The sequence below is a fragment of the Populus nigra genome, chromosome 4 (assembly GCF_951802175.1).
Source record: "Populus nigra chromosome 4, ddPopNigr1.1, whole genome shotgun sequence".
Lineage (NCBI taxonomy): Eukaryota > Viridiplantae > Streptophyta > Magnoliopsida > Malpighiales > Salicaceae > Populus > Populus nigra.
The window spans coordinates 21076591-21098298 of NC_084855.1; the positions used below are offsets into that span (position 1 = coordinate 21076591).

At 34.7% G+C, this 21708-nt stretch overlaps 1 protein-coding gene across 2 annotated transcripts; it reads left to right on the forward strand.

The window, feature by feature from the left end:
* The first annotated feature begins 2138 nt into the window (after positions 1-2138).
* Positions 2139-17492, forward strand: LOC133691713 (tyrosine-protein phosphatase DSP1-like). Of its 2 annotated transcripts, XM_062112319.1 has the most exons (6): positions 2139-2608; positions 2695-2788; positions 4845-4902; positions 5008-5051; positions 5141-5322; positions 16598-17492. In XM_062112319.1, the coding sequence occupies exons 1-6, from the start codon at positions 2364-2366 to the stop codon at positions 16689-16691; spliced, it is 717 nt and encodes a 238-aa protein (XP_061968303.1). In that variant the 5' UTR covers positions 2139-2363; the 3' UTR covers positions 16692-17492. The 2 variants fall into 2 exon arrangements, with proteins under 2 accessions (XP_061968303.1, XP_061968304.1); XM_062112320.1 differs by lacking the exon at positions 16598-17492 and having other exon boundaries at positions 5141-5663.
* Positions 17493-21708: the final 4216 nt, after the last annotated feature.

Below are 21708 nucleotides of genomic sequence, written 5' to 3' on the forward strand. Positions count from 1 at the left end.
CAATAATATTATAATTAATGGGTGATCTAAATAAAATGAGAGAGATAGATAATATAAATCAGTAAATTAATGACATAGAGAAATAAAATGTTTTATAACAAAATTTCTCAATACAAAAAAATCACTGAAAAGTTGGAATCACACATAAACCTAGTGATAGCCTAGTTGTTCCCATCATAATAAGTTTTGATAGATCCATTTTGGATCGCAAACTAATAAGTTTAAATTAGTAATTAACTAACATAAATTTAATAATGAAATAAACTCCTAAACAATGTCTAATGCGCTAGAAAAAATTTTAAATTAAAAATAATTATTTAAAAATAAATAAATAAAATAAAATAATAAAAAAGTCTTTATGTTAAAATTCTTCCATGTAGCCTGAATCTCCAATATTTGCATATTCTTAGTAGATTTAAGTCCCGATTTCAAACATGTTATTCTCTCTTGTTTAGATGAATTATTGGGCCTACGATATATAGTTGAAAAGTTTCAGATGTCTAGTTTTTATCCCAACTTTAATAGAAGCAAAATTCCACCAGTAGCTCTAGATATATCCTAAACAATACCCGAAGGTCTTGTTTGACATATTTGACAATATTAATTTACTAACTTTGACCATTTGAAATATTATGTTTCCTAACTCTATTTGACCTGAAAATTTATCATAATATATGTTTATGTATCTAATATTTCCTTGTAAACTTTTAGCTTTATCCAATATACAGTTTGAAAAATATGTTCAATCTCGCAAAACTAGTCAGCAGACATTTTAATACCAAATTTAGATCTGATTTGGTTCATATCACAAATTTAGTAAACTCGTAAAATCAGACCGAGTTTACCGATTTTGCATGAGTTAAGTCTGATTTTACTGATTTTTATTTTTTAGTCTGATTTAGCATGTTAGATATACGTTGACTCGTAAAATCATAAGATTTTATAAGTTAATTCGTGATTTTAACAACCTTAATATAGATGTAAAGATATTAAATTTAACTCTTGTAAAGTTTGAATAATGTTTAATGACTAAAAAAGGAAGGAAGACTTTTTAAGTAAGGATAAAATTTACTATTTAAATGAATAAAAAAGGGTTAAGTTTTACCTTGAAATTTATCCCCGTTTTCTTTTAATTTACTTTCATCATCTCTCTTGTTTTTTTATTGTGAAATATAAATCAAAATATTTTTTTTCTTTGTTTTTTCTCCCATCATTTCACTATTTCTTTATTTCCATTAATAATTTTTCTTCCAATTTATTAACATGTAAACTTCTTAAAAACTAATTTTTACATCTTGATAAGTATTTTAATAATAATTCATTCTATTTTTCAACTTTATATCAAATTAACCCCATCAAAGTATTAAGATTTTAATGACTAATTTATCAGATTAAGATAGTAGATTAACATGACCTAGTCATTTTAAAGGAGAGATCCTAAATGAGAGAAGATGCACGGAAAGCTTTAGTTATATTTTTGATTATTTTCGAAGTATTTTTATAGTAGTTTGTGAATGATAAAAATAGTTTTATTTTTAAATGAATTTAAGTGCAGAACCCTACATTACATTAATTAGATTGCTATATTTTTTTTTAATAATAAATCTTCTTGAGAAAGAGAGATCACATCTTTCTTTTTTTTTATTTGTTAATATAGATGTCTTGGCTAAATTGTACGTATCTTAACTAATTTCACAGGTCCTAAAATTAACGACCATGTAAATTTTTAGTGATACTGAAATTTATAAAACTTGAACTAATAATTTCTAAAAAATAAATTTAAAATCTAATCAGTTACTTCTAAAGATCAAATCATAACTCCTTAATTATACAGTAGGTGTACTTTTCATTGAACTAATACGTGAATCTACCAATTTATATAAAAATAAAAAAGAAAAGAAGAGAGCATCTTACGGATTATACCAGAATTGATGCTGACAAGAGTGTTGTTGTTTTTGACCTTTTGGGATATGACAAATTACAGATCAAGCCGTGGTAAAGACTGTAGCCGAGAACCCGGTTGTTTTCGTTCGTATTTGAATCTTTCTTTATATTTGATTAATTTATATCTTCTTTTCCGTTGCTTTTGGATAAAGCCCTTATCCTTTTTGACTCCTCAACATTAATGTCAGACTCGGTCAAAACAATTCCACTCACTCGCGTGCGTGTATGGGCTCACCACCCTCCTTTTCTTATAACTTCCAGCGCCACCTGTTTTTTTTTTGACCTTTAGCCCAACATCTCTCTCCTTTTTAACTGCCAAACAAGAAGGTTTTTTTTAAAAAAAGCAGCAGCAGCAGAAGGACCGCTGTACAGTACCTAGCAGAACATCCCTCGTGATTCTCTCAACAAAAACTTCTCACATGAAAATAGTCCACACCTCCGCCGCCAACGGTGATGACACCATCTACAAGACAATCGAAGTGGCTGTTATTGACCGACGCGATCTCACTCCACCTCCGGTGTTTCCTTTTCCTGTTGTCGGAGACGAACTTAATCTTATTCCACCTCTAAACTTTGCTATGGTAGATAATGGCATCTTTAGGTCTGGTTTTCCTGACTCTGCTAATTTCTCTTTTCTCCAAACACTCGGCCTCCGCTCTATCATGTAAGCATTTCCTTCTTACTTTTCAGTTAGGTTTTTTTGCGTGCGTATAATATGGATGACTGGAGCTAGGTTTTTTTTTTTGGCAGATGTCTATGTCCCGAGCCATATACAGAGGCGACCACGGAGTTTCTAAAGGATGGTGGAATCAGGCTCTATCAGTTTGGGATCGAGAGTTATAAGGTAGTTTAAGCTAAATCAATCGTTGTTTTGAATCTAATTTTTTTTTTCCAAGTAGTGGGTTTAGAGTTCACGTAATGAACTCATTTCATTAAATCTTTTTTTGTTAGTGAGATTTAATTAGAATTTTCAAAAAATTATTTCATGTGACCATGTGGGAGCATAGGGTTTCTTATAGGTGATGGGCATTTGTTCTTGTCGTAGTTACATTTACTTTTATTCATTCGAGTTTACAAGGGCTACAGGAAAGGTTGTGTTTTCTTTAATTATCTAGCCGTTTCATGCATGTGGTAGTCCTCTCCTTTCTATGTGCACATACTTCCATTTTCAGAAGGATCAGCAGTCATGCATTCGACAAAAAAGAAAATCGAATTAAGGAAAGATGAAAAATGACAATTATTATAATACACAACCCTTTCAGGTGGCAGACATGTGAATTTGTTCCTTTTTTTTTTTAATTTTCCCAAATGATCAATTGTCATTCATTTGAATTTGTGATGGCTGTGTATTATCTAATTTTGAAAATATCCAAAGCACTTGTTAAGTTCGGTGAGACGAAGTTTCTTGTTATTTGCTATGAAGATTGTGGATTATTCCTGCAATAAGGTTCAACGTATACGCACATGGGCTTATAGGAAGGTCCAATTGGTGATTACTTGATTGTTAGCACATCCATATTAAAAAACTATATGCTCCCCGAACTGATTTTGTTTAGAATTTAACATTTCATGGCTCGAATGGGCCTGAGCTCTTCTGGAACTCCTGGGATTTTGAATTATTTATTTATTTAGAATGAGATCGTTTGGCTATGGAGCTCAAAATCTTTCATACCGGTCACTTATTTCTTCAACTTTAATAGTTTTCCAGGAGATGTAGCGTCCATGATGTCAAGAGAGAAATGTTTCTTTAATAAAAAGTTTCAGTGCATTTATTCTGCACTATGTTTGTTCATTCGATCTTAATGCACATGCATGTATGCAGAAAGGAGCTTAAGTTTCTAAAATTGGAAATGTGTGTTCCCTAATAGCTGTTGCATTATTAGTTAGCAGTAGTGTATGACTACATGCAAAATTTAGTTTGAATACCTCATCTCACGTTTGTTTATGCATGGATTTTGTTTTTGTCCATCTGCTTAAGTGCAATGTTGAAGTTGTCATCTCTTGTATTTACAGTTTTATGAGATTACTTTTACTTAATTAGGATCAAAAGGCGCACTATACACTCCACAGTCCATCTATCACTACATATGCTAATGATATTAAAAATTAACGATGACCGAAATAGATTTCTAAAATGCATCATGATCCAAATTTAGTGTACTAACTATGAATCACATGCACATATGTTCGCATCACGTTCCCAACCCTGTACCATGACCCGAACTCTTAACATACATGTCATTGAATGACTTTACCTGCCAAGCAATCTTTGCTTCCTTAAGGGTACGTAGTGCTTAACACACAAAATAGTCATATTATGGAAGTGGTGAGCCAGAAATATTCATGCATGACATTAATCCTTTTGACCTGGTGCATGAACAAATGGATAAAGGCGTAGCATTTGGTATGTGTGAGACAAAAAATTGTAGGTGGAAACAAGCACACATTGTAATTTTGATTTGATCTACACAACATGGAATCATGTTAGAATACTTCCCTTGTGTCTGTGCTGTGTACAAACTGTCATAGAGATTGTTAATTAGTACAAAAAAGCAGTAGATGGAAGAGACAGGTGGAGATGCTAAGTAAAGTTACTAGTTATCAGGTCAAACATATGGCCTGGATTGGTGAAGAGTTTATTAGCATCAGAATAGAAGCGGTAGTAAGCAGGTTATTATAGAAATAAAACCCCACAGGTGGCTCAATAACATATGGACAAAAACTAGGAGGTCAGAATGATGTCAAGTTTAAGGAAATATTTGTGTATTTGCATGTTTGTCTTAAAAAATTAATACTAGAGGTAACTTCTTTCATGCTTTATGTTTCTCTTTCTTGATTACATTGGGGGTCTTGGAAAAACTTTTCTATGTTGCCTAGTAATGTTTCAACTATGCATCCAGGAGCCATTCGTAAACATCCCGCAGGATACAATTCGTGAAGCACTTCAAGTGGTCCTTGGTAATGCAAGCACATCCAAACTTTCTTATTTTATACCTGACTTGATTAATTGCTATAAGTTGAGGAATATAAACGTTTATCATTTCATATTTGTCTTCAATGCAGATGTGAAGAATCATCCAATTCTGATTCATTGTAAACGGGGAAAGGTATGTCCTCTCCTGGTTTCCTAGAGTTTGATACCTGATTTTTGGGCCACCTCCTTCTGAGTTGTATGCTTTGCTTGTCTTATATCCAGCACCGAACTGGTTGTCTTGTTGGTTGCCTTAGAAAATTGCAAAAGTGGTGTCTCTCATCCATATTTGATGAGTATCAGCGGTTTGCTGTTGCAAAGGCTAGAGTTTCAGATCAAAGATTTATGGAGTTGTTTGATGTTTCTACCTTAAAGCATTTGCCAATGTCGTTTTCATGCTTGAAGAGGTAAACCACTAGCTGGACTAAATCATATCTTTTATTTGTTAGTAGAAGGGAATTCTAGGTCCTGCTTTGGAATAAATAGGAAAGGTGATGAGTTTTTGGATCCATTTGCTGCGGCAAAGGAATATTTCTTTATCCTGCTCGAGGGTAGTAGGCATGTCCGACACATCCAACAACTTAAGGCCAGGCAGATTGTACCCTGAATTTTGAGCAGCTTAGTGAAAAAAGGGAAATTTTAAAACTTCAATGTAGAAGAGATAAGTTGGTCTCTGTTTTGATGTATTTTAACAAATAGAAGAATCCAGCAAATAGACGCCATGAATGTGTAGCGGTGTTGAATGATAGATCTTATTGTCTCAGGCGTAATATATGCATGCTTATGAGATGGATTTCAGACCTTTGCACAAAATTCCAATACAAGAACAATTGAAAAATAGCACGTCTAGTAATTGTTGGAAGTTGTGACAGCGTTAAATCATGTCCATTTAAAGGCATGTTTTTATATGAAGATATTGGTGTCGAAAGAACCTAATTGCAAATCCTTTTGAGATCCTTTTGAAAAAAAAAGAAAAAAAAAAGAGGAAGTGCATCATTGGTTTACTTACAAAATGATGAAAGTTTGAAGAAAACCTCAAAAGATCAACTTTGGATGGGTTAAAATGGTGTAAATGGGTGGTTGTATTTGGTGATATCTAAGGAATCATGAGCATTAACAGAACAAGTTTAATATTGAGTGTAGAGGACTTTCTAATACTCGAGTGAGCAAAGATTATATGAGAAATAAAGTATTGGAGGTTGTGTTACGTGTTTGTTGAAAATGATGAAGAACCTAAAAATGTTAGAAAGTATCAAGAAATTATATTCTTATTTACCTCATGATTCATGAATGCTTGTATATCTATATATATTAACCACACCAGTTTGGATGAATATAAAAATATAAAGGAGAAAAGATTGCGACACTTGATTTGATAGTAATTATTTGGTAATGTACTATCAAAAAGAAATGATAGTCATATGGGTTATCCATTAGGGATGAATATGTATAGCACTATTTTGTAAGCCTAGTTATGACAAAAAGATGTGAGCATTAAATGGTAAGTACTAACTAATGAAGGATAGGTGAATATCTTTGGAATTAAGCATCTTCTTTCCTTTTTTGGGCATCTTCGAGGCTTGTGTGCTCGAATGCGAGGCCTTATTGGTATGGTGGAGAACCCAAGCCCATTATGGAGTTTAATAATTTATGAGCCAGTTGGGTCGAATGGGTTTATTAGAAGTCGTGTCACCCGAATTAGGCTTCTTAGGAGTCGCGTTATCCTGCTTAGATCAAATGATGTATTAGGTCATATAGTGCACTTGGGCCCAAAAAGGGATACATCTTGTGTGAACCTGATGTCTTGGGGTGCACACCCTAACCCATTAGATTTTAAGCTTGGGATACACCTTATGCTTTGTGTCTTGGGCCTAGGTTTTAGGTGTAAATCTTATACCTATTACTTGTTCCAAGTCATTGTTATGGAACAACATAAAGATTTTGTTCATTGTTCTTTATGTTTAGCTTATACATGGTCACGCTTTTGTGCCCTGGATACAATGCTTTCTTCTTCAATTTACCTTGTTATTTTGTTGCTTATGTGTATTTATGGGCACATTTGATTAAATATGAGGGAAATCTAAAAGGCTAGCTTGTGGTCACATGGAAAGGAACCAAATGTTGGGTTTTTGACCGGTGGTGTTCATGATCAATGCTCTTTAGAGGCTGAACACACTGACACATTAATATTTAACGTGGTTCGATAAATCACCTACATCCACAGGAGCAGTCCATATTATTAGAGATGGAGAAAAGTTACAACACACAAATACATGGAGGAGGAGGAGGATCACATCTACTCACTCAACTCTCATCACTTATTGTTGCTCTTGCATCTGCTGCACAAGGTAGCAAGACTACTACCCTTGGCAACCTTTCTCTCTTCTCTTGTTCTGCACTCTCTCTGCACTTCTTCTACTCTCTTAGCAGTGTTGCAATGACAACCACTATTTATTGTCCTTGGCAGCTCACTCTCTCTTATATTCTCTCACTTTTTTTTCTCTTACTTTGCTGCACATATTGTGCTGCTCTCTTAGTGCCTATTTATAGGCAAGAATGGTGGCTGCCAAACTTATGACTTTCTTGTTGCTGCATGTTCTTTGTCAATAGACTGTGTTGTCCATTAATAATTGATGCACATTGATGGAAACAAACCTAACAATCACCCAATTTGCCATTCATACAGGGTAATTGTCCTTTTGTTTCTTCAGCACATGCTTGCATCTTGTAGCTCTTCTAAGCTTACCATTCTGAGAGCATCTTTAGCCAAGTTTATAGGTACTTGCCAAACCTTTCAATCACCAGAGTTAACAAAGCACACATTTGCTCACACCAAAGGATCACTATAATTAGATAGTTTGTCACATCACATTTAAAGAGTGTTAACGGTTCTCTTTAGCACACATAACATTCCCTTATCGAGCTTATCAATCGTGCTCGATCTAAAATGATCTATCAAGCCTTACACCAAGGCTTACAACACCCTCTTAATCAGAAATATCTATCTTCGAGTGCGGCAATCATTAGCTGAGTATTACAATGTGATCACGAGCTTATTATTGCTTCTTTGTGAGTCTCTCGCTCTTAGTCTTAAGAGTTCAACTAGCTTTCCACCTTTAACAATGGGGTCAGCCCATTAAAGGTTAATCCATATCTGTTTTTATACTATGAGTATTACAATGCCATTACCGACCTTACAAGAGTCAACTTGTTCTCAAAACATGCGCATGCCCTCTGTTCATTCTTAGCAGTCACGGTTTAATGTTCCACGAGTCATCCACTTATTGTCAAAAGCTAATGTCTTCTAGCTCATTGATCTTTAACATGGAGGCAATATCCATGAAAGTCAATTCGACACTTGTCTTTATACTCATCATAGCCACTCCATCGACTATCTATACATTTTTCTACTCATATCTAACCATATCATCAGTTATGGGGTGTTCTAAACTTGGGCTCATATCATAGCCATCACACCTTCTCTCTAAGGTGTCTTCGTTTGTTGTCATGGGGTGGTTGCATCCTCCTTTATCTAGGATGCCTCAAAGTGACTCCAAAATTCTCTACCATTATGTACATTATGAGAGAGAATATTACCACTGATTATATAGATGATTGGTCCCAACACAAATATTATGAAGGTTCTCTTCAGGTGAGAACTGTACCACACTTTTTATTGAAAATATGTATATCCTTTTATTAAAGTTTTGACTGCTTAAATAGCCAAAGTCAGGTACAAATAAAACTGAAATACAAAGGGAGCGATAAAACTAAAATACAAAGAGAACTTTAAAACCACTAATAGCTTAGAATTAATTAGGATGTAACTGATGGCCATAAATGGTGTTGTAACTGGTGTAACCCCTCCTTCTATTACTCCTTGATAGCCACGACCCATGTTTAATGGCTTCTTCTGTTATGCATGCACTCACTCACGTCCAGCTCATGCAAAATATTTAGGATTTGGTTTATGACCCCTCTTAAAATGACGTAGACTCTAATATTCTTTAGATCGTGGCTTAATAATACCTCCCCCACCAAGCAGAACCTTGTCCTCAAGGTTTATATGTGGAAATTGCTCAAGCAACGACTTAGTTGGTTCCCATATAGCCTCCTCTGCTGGTAGTCGTTGCCACTAAATCAAGCTCTCCTCTTCAAATTTGTTTCCCTGTTTGACCTAACGAGTGTCCAAAATTTGTTGTGGTTCTAGTATACTTAGGCCTTCATCAGTCACTGGTGGCAATTCTGTAAAAGACACCACTAGGTTGCCCATGTATTTCTTAAGTAGAGAGACGTGGAAGACCGGGTGAATACAACTGCCCTTTGGTAGTTGAAGTTTGTAAGCAACCGCGCTGATTTTTTGAACTACTGGATAAGGGCCGTAAAACTGACTTGCAAGCTTTTGGTGCACACGTTTAAAAATCAATTGTTGCCTATAGAGGTGTAACTTGAGCAACACCATATCACCTACTGCAAAAGTCACCTCCCTTCTGTTTTTGTCCGCTGTTTGCTTCATACGATTAATGGAATTCTTTAAATTTGTCTTAGGTGATGTAGTAACTCATCTCTAGACATGAGATTATTGTCCACCTTATGCACTGACGCATCACCACCCTGGTAATTGGGAAGGAGAGGAGGCAGTCGACCATACAATGCCTGGAATGGAGTCATTCGAGTATAGGCATGGAATGTGGTATTATACCAGAGCTCAGCCTAAGGAATATAGGTGCTCCATTTGCGCGGCCATTGATGAACAAAGCAACGAAGATATTGTTCGACATAGCGATTTACCACCTTCATTTGGCCGTCTGTTTGTGGATGATAAACATAGTTGAGTTTTAGTTGTGTATCGACATGTGAAATAATTGTTGCCAAAATTGACTGATAAAGATGGGATCTCGATCGCTAATGATTGATTTAGGAATGTCATGCAACTTGATAACCCCTCCACAAATCTTTTAGCTACTTTTTTGCAGTAAATGGATGGGATGAAGTTAAGAAATGGGCGAAGTTGCTTAACCTGTCAACCACTACTAAGATTGTATCTTTGCCATGTGAGGTTGGCAATCCTTTAATGAAGTCAAGAGTAATATCATCCCAAACTTGGTAAGGAAGGGTAAAGGTTGTGGAAGTCCAGTAGAGGAAAGTGTGTTTATTTTTATTTTTTGGCATACTTCACAGCACCTGACATATTCTTGGACAACTTATTGCATGTTAGGCCAGTAAAATTGATGAGCTAGTTGTTTGCTTCATACAATAACTTGGTATTGTGTGCTTCATACAATAACTTAATGCGTAGCAATTCACATGTAGGAATTATCACTCTACGTTTAAATAACCACAATCCTTGGCGTTGTGAATATGGTCCATTAGGTTGAGCCTTGGGTACCCGCTTTACTGACTGAATATACTTATTCCCATTGTATGCTTCTTTAATTTCATCCCACAAGGTTACAGTGGTTAAGTGCAAATGATGAAGTGTGGGGTTGTTTGGCTTACAGGAAAGTGCATCGCAGCTGAGTTTTCATGACCTGGACGATAAATAATTTCATAGTCATAACCCAATAGTTTGGCTACCCATTTTTGTTGTTCTGGTTTTGTTATTCGTTGATCCAGGAGATACTTTAAGTTATGCTGGTCGGTTTCAATGAAGAATTTTCTTTCCAATATATAAGGACGCCATAAACAGATGGCTTCTACAATTGTAAGCATTTCCCTGACGTATGTTGACCAGGATTTTTTGGTGAATCCTAGTGCACAACTCATATAGGCGATGGGTTTGCCTTATTGTGTTAGAACTGCTCCAATGCCATCTCCTGAAGCATTTGTTTCAATTGTGAAAGAATCATTGAAATTAGGCATGGCTAAAATAGGAGTGGTTGTCATGGCTTGCTTGAGAGCCGAGAAGGTTGCCTTTGCCTCATAATGTCATTCAAATTTCCCCTCTTTAATAAATTGGTGAGAGGTCGAGTGATGATGCTGTAATTTTGGATGAACTTCTTGTAGTAACCTGTCAATCTTAAAAAACCATGCAATTCAGAAATATTAGTAGGTTGGGGCCATGCAAGCATGGCTGTAATTTTTTTGTCATCAACTTTCACTCTTTGAGGTGTAATGATATGCCCTAGATACTACACTTCTTGTTGGCCGATAACATATTTGCTAGCTTTAGCAAAAAATTGATGTTGTCTTAAAATTTACAGAGTTTGTGCAATGTGTTCCACATGTTTATCCCAAGTAGTACTATAGATGAGGATATCATTGAAGAAAACTAGAATGAATTTTCAAAGGTGAGGTCGAAAGATAGTGTTCATGATGGCCTGAAATATGGAGGGTGCATTACATATGCCAAAAGGCATAACGAGGTATTCGTAATGGCCATTGTGAGTACGAAAAGCAGTCTTAGGAATATCAGAAGGATTGAACCTTACTTGGTGATATCCAACTTGTAAATCCAACTTCGTAAAATATACAGCTCCATATAATTTGTCAAGCATATCCTCCACTGTTGGAATGGGGAATCGGTCCTTGATAGTTGCATTATTTAGTGTGCAATAGTCCATGCAAAATCTCCAATTACCATCTTTTTTTGTACGAGTAACACTGGTCAAGAAAAGGGACTGGTGGTAGTACGAATATCTCCTAATTTCAGCATCTCTTACACTTGTTTTTCAATTTCTTCTTTTTAAAAGTGAGCATATCTATAGGGCCATACATTAACCGGTTCAGTGCCCTCTTTAAGTGCAATGCAGTGGGCAACCTCGCGCACAGGTGGTAAACATGAGGATTCTTGGAACACGTCCTAATACTCCTCTATTAAATGTTGTATGTCTTTATTGCCATAGTCAGTATTCTAAATTTTATCCTCTGTGGTTGAAAGAAAGCATACTGGAAATAACATTTGTTGTTATCGACAATCTTTTGAGACTTCTTTTAAAGTAGCCTCTTGAATAGATTGCTCGCCCAATCCTTGCAGCTTTCGAGCTTGATTATTCTAAATAAAGTCCATAGTTAAGTCTTTCCAATTACAAACCACTCATCCCAACAATTTTAACCATTGGATGCCCAGCACTAGATCAAGCCCTGATAATGGCAGAGAGAAGAGGGTGAGATAAAATTCAGTGCCTTGTAAATTCTTGGGTACCTTATCAAATTATCCTTGGCAATATAGACGTTGGCCATTAGCAACTCGAACAATGAACAATTTGGTTAGTTTCACTGGTTGATGTAGTGTGTTTGCTAAGTGACCACTTATGAAGTTATGTATCGATCCATTGTCTATCAACACCATCACCGTGTAAGAGCCCACTTTCGCTGTCACTCACATTGTTCTTGGAGCGGTCCAACTTGTTAATGCATGCAGAGTGATTTCAAGTTCCAATTCTGGTTCGCATACCTCTCCTGTATCTTCCTCTTGTACAAACCTCCTGATTTGTGGATAAGTAATAACTTCATAGGACATATTACCAGCATCCGTGTAACCTTCCAAGAGTAATAGTTAAGGTTGTTGACATTTGTGCCCAGCCATAAACCTTTCATTACAATTGAAACAAAGGCCTTGCACTTTTCTTCTCTGCATCTCCTCCCATGATAAATGCCTAAATGGAGTAGACAAATTAACAGGAGTTACATGATTGGGTGGTGGAAGAGCTAGAGGAGTTTTTAAAGGTGGTGGTTGTATGAATTGCCTTAGTCTTGCAAGTTGCTCGTCTTTCATTCTTGCTAAATTAATGACATCCTTGAGGAATTGTGGTTTAAACATCCGAATCCCTTCAAAAATCTCTGTCTTCAGACGAATGTTCCCACCAATGCTTTCTATGTCCAACCGTATACCTTATTTTCAAGCTTCTCAAACTCCCGTTGATAATCCTTCAATGTCCCTACATGTTTGATTTTTTAGAGGGCTTCATCAAAATCTTCACAACCTGATGGTCTGAAACGAGCCCATAACTCTTCTTGAATTTTTTCCCATGAAATCACTTGCCCTTCTCCCTGCAACGTCCTTCGAAGCCATTGGCACCACTAGTTGGCCTCCCCTTCAAGGTGGTAAGTGGCCGTGAGTACCTTTTGGTTTTCAACTGTGCCCAAGTATTCAAAGAATTGTTCCACACGGATGAACCATTCGATTAGGTCATCCCCTGAAAATCATGGAAAGTCCAGTTTTTCTGTTTTGGAGGAGATAATCTGTCGACCCCCATTGGTGCCTTCTTTATGATAATTGTCACGGTTAGGATTCTCTTGATTTGCGCTCAACATATTGGAAAGTAGATTAAGAGTTTCCTCCAAATGTTGGAGTTTATCATTCATTCCCAACTCCATTCTCTGAAGACCATTGTTGTTACTCATTTTTTAGCTATACGTACTAATGGAGATATCCCTTTTAAATCGAAGGAAGAAGTTTAGTTTAATGTTGCTGGGAAATTGACAAAAGCAGACAAAACTTCTTAGGCCATATCTATCCATCATATTGTCTTTCCGTCCATACAACTATTTACTAGCTCTGTTGCAGCATTCCTTTACAAGTAATTTGAAATATCTTGGTTATCTACTTGATTTTTCAACATCTAACGAGACTATCAGTGTTTCAAATTTGTCAAGATTGATCTTTTTCAATATTTACTCTACACCATTGATCTTCTATATTCCACATGATCAGGTGTCTAGAGCATCCCAATTTTGCCTTCCCTCAAGGCAATTAAAATTCCTCACTTACAAATTCAACACACGTAATTGGGCAAACATGTGCAACTTCTTCTTCATCATCATCTCCATCGACCACCACGATGACCTTTAGATGCCTCTTCATCAAGCAATCTCTCTTATTAATTCACCACCACCATTTTCAATCTAAATCTCAATAATCAAACCATACCATTGCATCCGGAATGATCAAATTAGCTGGAAACAAGTTTAAAATCATCCAAATCGCATTTCAGACGACTAAGATTTGTTCAAAACAATTATGGCCTGATGAACAGCCCATATTCAATCTCAAATCCGGTTGCACATAGGATCAGCTACACTGAATCATAACCTTCAACTTGCAACTCAGTTCGGCTCAATTCGCAGCTTGAAGATGCGGCTGATGGGACCTACATTGATGACATGTCAGTTGACTAGTCGATGATATGGCATGCCAACTGTGCATACTGACGCCATAATTATATCATGATGATGCCATCCTCATTCGGGTCAATCATGTGTGTCAGGTCGTCTGGTATTCAAGTCGAGTCAGCCCATCCAAGCAAAAAAGACGTGTCGGTGCTCATGGGCAACCTCCTCTTCTACACATACGACCATGTCCCAAGTCTTAATTTTATGTTGTTTTCACCAGCATGCTCATCTCAATCTCCTCTACACAGTGGTATGTTCAAAACACCGTTTTGACCATTTTCATTTTTTAGCAAAGATCAAACACCACTATAAATCAAAGCTCTAATACTAGTTGTTGGGTTTTTTATTGATGGTGTTCATGATCAATGCTCTTTAAATGCTAAGCACACTGGCATAATATTTAACATGGTTTGACAAATCGCCTACATCCACGGGAGTAGTCCATATCATTAGAGATAGAGAAAGGTTACAACACACATATACATGGAGGGGGGTCACATCCACTAACTCAACTCCCATCACTCATTGTTGCACTTGCAGTTACTGCACAAGGCAGCGGGGTTGATGTCATTTGCAACCCTGCTCTTTTTCTCTCTTCTCTTATTTTACACTCTCTTTACACTTCTTCTCTCTAAGCAGTGTTGTAATGGCAGTCATTTCTTGCTACCCTTGGCAGCTCACTCTCTTCTATATTTCCTTATATTTTTTGCTCTTACTTTGCTGCACATATGGTGCTGCTCTCTTGGTACCTATTTATAGGCAAGAATGGTACAACTAACTCCAGTTCATCTTCAACAATGGTGGCTGCCAAGCTTATAACTTTCTAGTTGTATGTTTTTTTGTCAATGGACGGTGTCATCTATTAATGGTTGCTACACATTAATGGCATCAAACCTAACACTAAAAGGCCATTTGAAAATCATGTTAGTTATGATGCTACCATGTGTTAATGTATTGAGGCACATGGCTAAAGATTGTTGGTCAACATCAACTGCACTCTTAAACCTTATATAAGGTCACAAACACACCATTATCTTTCATTTTTATTTATAAACATTTGGTTTCTCTCTCTTTATATTGAAATTTTTTTTTACCAAGATCAACTTCTTCGATTCCAAACCATTATGAAACCACCTTGAAAGAGTTTTACATTGTCATGACATTTTTCGTAAGAGTTTTAATTACAAACCATTATGAAATCATGTTAGTTATAATGCTACTATGTGTCAATATATTGAGGCACGTGGCTAAAGATTATTGGTCAACATCAACTATACCCTCAAACCTTATATAAGGCCACAAACACACCATTATCTTTCATTTTTATTTATAAACATTTGGTTTCTCTCTCTTCATATTGAAATTTTTTTTACCAACATCAACTTCTTCGATTCCAAACGATTATGAAACCATCTTGAAGGAGTTCTACATTGTCATAACATTTTTCGTAAGAGTTTCAATTCGTTGTCATAGTGGTTCACTTACATTTAACTAGAATCTAGTAAACGTGACTTTAGCAAGGTCAATATTTTTCATTATTTACAAAAAAAAAAAATTAAGCATGATAGATCTAATGACTAGTGGATCTAGGGCTTTATCAAGTAGAGAAGTTTGAAAAGACCCTGAAACTAGAGTTTAGGCTAAAAAGCCCAAATAAGGGGTTATAAGACCCTTTATAGTGACTAGGAGACTCTTAAGGGTAGCTAGGTAGCCTCAAGATTAGTTGGAGGATAACTCCCTCAACACTAAAACTCATTCATTCTTAATAAGATAAATTTATGTTATAAACATTAAAATAGAGTAAAACATACAAATAATTAAGACATAAGGAACTAAAATAAGATTTACTTAACTTATCTCGATTCGTTTTTTTACTATATTCATAACTTACGTAGTTGATCTATAAATCCACCTGCAAAAGAGTTATATAGCTTAGATGTCATATAAGCTAGAAATGATGAGCAGTTAGCCTCATAGGGCATATATAAGGGGAGATTGTGGCTCCTCTATGTATGTTTAAGTATAAATACATTTTTCCTCTATTAAAGTTTACATAGAGCTTGTTCTTTCATTACAATCTTTATACTAGCTAGACAAACCCAAATGGATAGATTATCTTGGTTGTCTTTGAAACTACATGAGGCAGCATGAAGAAGAATAATATCTATTAGAATTTAGATATTATTATAAGTTATCCAAATATGTAAGTGGAACTTAATGGGTGACTTGGTTATACAAATTTTCATCTAATATAAAGAGTTTCATCAAATAAATATTCTAAAGAAAGACCAACCACATAAAGGAATGGAGAGAATAGTGGTTGGTGGTGTCATATAAAGGATTTCTCCCTACGTTCAAGTCTCAAGACATATAAGGGTGCTCAAGATTTTAGATCATTGGTGGAAAGGCTATTGTGCAACCAAATGCAAGAGTCCACTACTAAGTATAACGTTAATTGTTTAGCCTAATGTAACCACATTATTCGATAGTTTCACCCATATTTACCTAATGTTTTGTCCATGTTTTATATATAAAATGCCTTGATATTCTTTGTTTTATGTTTTGAAGGCATTTTTGGATGAAAGATGCAAAAAGGAGTAAATTGGAGGTAATTGGCAGATTTGACGTTCAGTCGATGTTTTGTGCAGAGCGTGAGTTCTAGAGATCGAAATGAAGTGATTCCAGTGGCACTAAAAAGCTAACATCCATACCTTTTTGGAAATGTAATGCAAGAAAAATAAAAGGAGAAAGATCATGGAAATCACATCCTGCAAAGTCAAATCTCACATTCTGCCAATGTTGACCTTTGGCCATTCAAAATTTAATATCTGGAGCTACAGAAGTCCAATTGATGCAAAATCAATTTTAATGGATTCCTAATTCAAATAACTATCTACGATCCAAATCTCAGCCAAAAAAGATGTCATATGAGGGAGATATGATTTTCCAAATATGACAACTGAATTCTGCCAGCAAACAGGTTTCGTGAAGAAACGAGTCCAAATTACATTCCGAAGCATCTAAACTGACATCCAAGTTTTTATATCATAAATTTAGCTCCTCTAAGTCAGAGTTTGAAGATTTCATGCAAGGCTATTTCTCCTTTTTAGGAAAAATAGTTATTGAAGTACTTAAATGTAAATTGTCAACTTAAGGAAGGACTATTTTGTAAAATAGAGACTAGGGTTTCTTAGCATATAAAAAGAAAGAGAGAAAGGGCAGAAGCCAGCAGAAAAGAGGGAGGGTAGAAGGAGGCAGCAGCCAGCAAAGAATAAAAACAAATTCTCTTCTCTACAAACCCAAAAAATCATGCTCTTTTCATTCTTTAAAAGTAGTTGTTCAATAGTTATGCAAGGCTAAGCTCTTTTCTTGGTTGCAAGGACACAACAAACCTTTGGATTTCAAGAACCGTGAGATTTATTCTTCCTTCTATTTTCATTTTATATTATGAATGATTATGATTGTTTTCCTATGCATATTTCCTATGATTGTTGTTGATGATTGCTAGAGCGGACTCTAAGTTATTGTTGTGAACAATCTATTGCTAAGTTTAATATCAAAACCGGAGTTGTGATATATGAACTTGTGAAGCAACTAAGCTTGATAATTGTGGCGGAACTACGTTATTGAACTTAGGGAGAACATTATAACAAAGTGGCACAAGCTGCGGACAGCTTGTATGTTAATCTTGATGAAATTATCTAGTTCTTAAAGCTACCATTAAATTTAGTGCGGACACTTTGATTGTTTATTGGTTAGGATTAGTTATACGGCGGATCCGTTAATTAATCAACATTAAGAAAAGATAAAATTTCAGAACATAAACTGCAATTTTTGTTTCAAAGATCGGTTCTAGTTTCCGTTGGTGGATGTGTGCTTGCGACCAAGGTTTGTTTTCTTGATAAGTTTCAGTTTTAATTGATTTTGTTTGCTAGTTTAATTGCTGTCATAGTTTAGATAATCACAAACCAAATCCCCCCAATTACATAGCGTACAACATAAAAATCTGACTTGAAACTTCCTCGTGGGATCGACCCCTTGCTTGCTCTATACTATCTTGTGTGTTTTAAGTTAGGGTAATTAATTTGTGCGACCGCGACATCGCAACATAGCCTAAGGATGTTCATTTGAGGAGAGTTTAATAGGTATATAATTAAAAGTTTTGTGCTTTTCATGTATTCAAATTTATAACTTAACATTTTCTCTTTTTTATAGCTGTTGTTACATCCATGTCAAAGGCAAAATCTTGTAATTGAGTTACTCCCCCCTCATTGTAGTTAAAAGTTTCTTTATTATTTAAAAAACTAGTGATCAACATAGGAGATAATTGTTTGTTTTCTTAGGGGAAAAAGTTAAATAAAAAGACTCTATAAAAGAGAAGAAAAGAAAAAAAAATGATAATATGGACTTTAAAGGTGTTTTCTCAAGAAAGACAACTCAAATGATGTGGCCCTTTCTACCTTATAAAGGAGAAGAAAAGAAAAGAAAATGATAATATGAACTTTAAAGGTGTTTTATCAATAATGACAACTCAAATGATGTGGCCCTTTCTCAATCTCTTTAAGTAACAAAATCCTAACTGAGACAATACTTCTCCTTTTCAAATTGCTCGAACTCCAATTATCACTCCACCTAGAAGGAGTGTACTCCACCCTCTCAACAACCCAGGGCAATGGTACCTTTACTATAGGACATTTAATCCTAAGGAGCAAAGGTTGAGGAATATACTCTCTTTTTGTTTTTGTGTTTATAAAAAATGATGAAGAAGATAAGAATCCTAGAAAGTAAAATAAAAAATATCTTTTTACTTAGCTAGTGATTCATGAACGTGTGTGTGTGTGTGTGTGTGTGTGTATGTGTGTAAACTACATCAACTTGCATAGAGATAAGGGTACAAAAAAGAAAAGACTGTGACACTTGATTTAATAGCAATCATTTAGGTTTATAGATCCTAATGGTTAACAATGCACTATTAAGAGAAAAATACCTTGTTATGTGGCCTATCCACTTGGCATAAACATGTGTGATGTCGTTTTAAAGGCCTAGTTATAATAGAAAGGCATAAGAACATTTAATGTTGAGTATCAATTATATAGAGGGTAGGTGCATACGCAAGGCTTATGCAATTTTGGTAGGGATTTAAGCATGAATATCCAGTGTTTTTTCATAAACTTCAGGGATGAGTTATTGCGCCTGGTGTTTGAGGAAGACTTTAGATCATTAGATGATCTTAATAAGCTCATCTATTTGGTTTTTTTTACTGGATGTGGAGTGTCATTGTGGAGGATAAAAAGGCACAAACATCATCATTCAATTGAACTTATTGGAAAATAGCATCCATGATTTCATATGCAATTTGAAACACACCGAGTGATGAAGTCATAAAGACCTTAAAACATGATTAGGCTTTCCACAGTTACGATCTTGGGTTAAAAAATGACTGGATCATTGATCGCAAGCTTTCTTGTAAAATAAGTCTCTTGTTAGTACATGAGACTAGTGTTGTCAAAGATGAAAGGCGCTAAAAAGCGCCAAGCCTGGAAAATATTGAGGCGCTAAGTGCACGCCTTGGTATTCGCCCGACTGAACCAAAGCGCTCAACTTGTATGATTTTAAAAATTACATATGATATAATATTATATTATGATATTAATACTGAATATAACATAATTATCATAAAAGGGGAAAAGGACTATAAATAAATCATCACAATACCCCACTACTGGAAATTGTAAATAAATAATCATAGAGACGTGCTCAAATATATAAGCAGTGGTGCTCTACTACAAATTACATCACAACTTGGAATAATGAAAAGTTCACAAAAAGTGGTGTGGTGGCAAGCTTTTAAGTATAGTCAACATGATGTAAGCTGTAACAATTAATATAGAAAAAGTGGCCATATTAACCATGCTCATGTGCGCACGCACAAACAAACAATATGTCATGTGAATAAAGCTCTAGCTATATAATGTAATTGAGTATAAATTTTGGTAGAACTACAAAAGAGAGAGAATGAATACATGGAGATAGAGAAAGAGAGAGAGAAGAAGAAGAAAAGAAAAATTAAGAAACAAAAGGAGGAGATTATAGAAGAAAAAAATGGAAGGAATACCTCTGTTGTTCTTCAATCTTCACTCTTGACTCTTTTTTCTCTTCTTCTTTAATGGTGTTTCATGTTTTTTGTTTATTTTTTTCTTGTTTCAATTTTCACAGTTTCATGTTTGTTTTTTTTCTTTGACTTTCACAAAGTTGTTAAAATCGCGATTTTAACACGGCATGTAAAGTGTAAAACAAACTCGAATCGTAAAAACAAATCGTAAAATCATAAAAAAATTTAAGATTATGCTATTTATTTTATTTTCATTTAATTTTTATTGATAAAATAGTTATTTGTTCATTGTATGTAATTAGGATTAAGGTTGGGAGTTTTAAAATTATATTAATTTCAACTATAATGAATTTTTTCTTTTCACCTATAAATATCAGTATAGTTGAACCAGGTACATAATATATCTTTGTGTAAATTGGAATGATTTTCTTTATAAGGTATAAATAAAAAAATAGAGTTATTTAAAAAACATTATATATCCAATTCAAACCTCAATGAAAAACTATAAGTTTTGCTCCTTATTCTACCTTCATGTGATTATAAATAAATAATTTTTTAAATAAAAAAAATTAACACAACTAAATCAATACACGCATCATGTTCTAACTTGATTTTAATCCTCTATTTTGATTAAATTTTTAAAAATACAAAAAATACCAGGTTTTATAGTTATTGTTATATTCAATTAATCTAATTAAGTAGTACTTTTAAAATTTTAAAAACAAACATAAAACAATTTATTTTAGATATAATATATATAATAATGGTTATATTTTCTATCATACAACTAATCTCTTATATATATATATATATATATATATATATATATATATATATATATATATTGATACAAACAAAGTACCTCTAGGATGTTTTTACACATAACAGTAGGACGCAGAGGATATAGAGAAAACAGAGAATAAACTTGTTTGTTTTATTGATAAACAATCAGCCTATAAATAGACTAATACCTAACTAAAAGCAACATGAAAATAGGCACACTATCCAACGTTCAAAACAAACTCCTATTGACTAGGTAAACAAAAAACAAACTTATTGACACTCCTAAAGACTAGGACAACCCAAACATGGAAGTTACTAAGTTTCTCAACAATCCCTCTCTTAAACTGATGTTCCAAACATAACATTCAGTTTAATAAGAGTCAAAATTTGAAGCACCATCCCTCAAATTGAATCATTTGAAGTGCAAACACCAAGTAACTTCCTGAGCTTCTGAAATGCAAGAAACTTGAGAGGCTTGGTTAGAATATCAGCGATCTGGTCTTCACTTCTGCAGTAAATAAGATTAATGACTCCATCATTCGTGAGATCCCTCAAGAAATGATACTTCACATCTATATGTTTGCTTCAACCATGTAAAACTGGATTTTTTGAAAGCTTTATTGCTGAACTGTTGTCACAATAAATCTGAGTAGATCCATCCTTCTTGAAATGCAGCTCTTTGAGGATTTTCATTAGCCAAATAGCTTGACAAGCACAAGTTGTTGCAGCAACAAATTCAGCTTTGGTGGATGATAATGTCACAATAGGTTGCTTTTTTGATGAC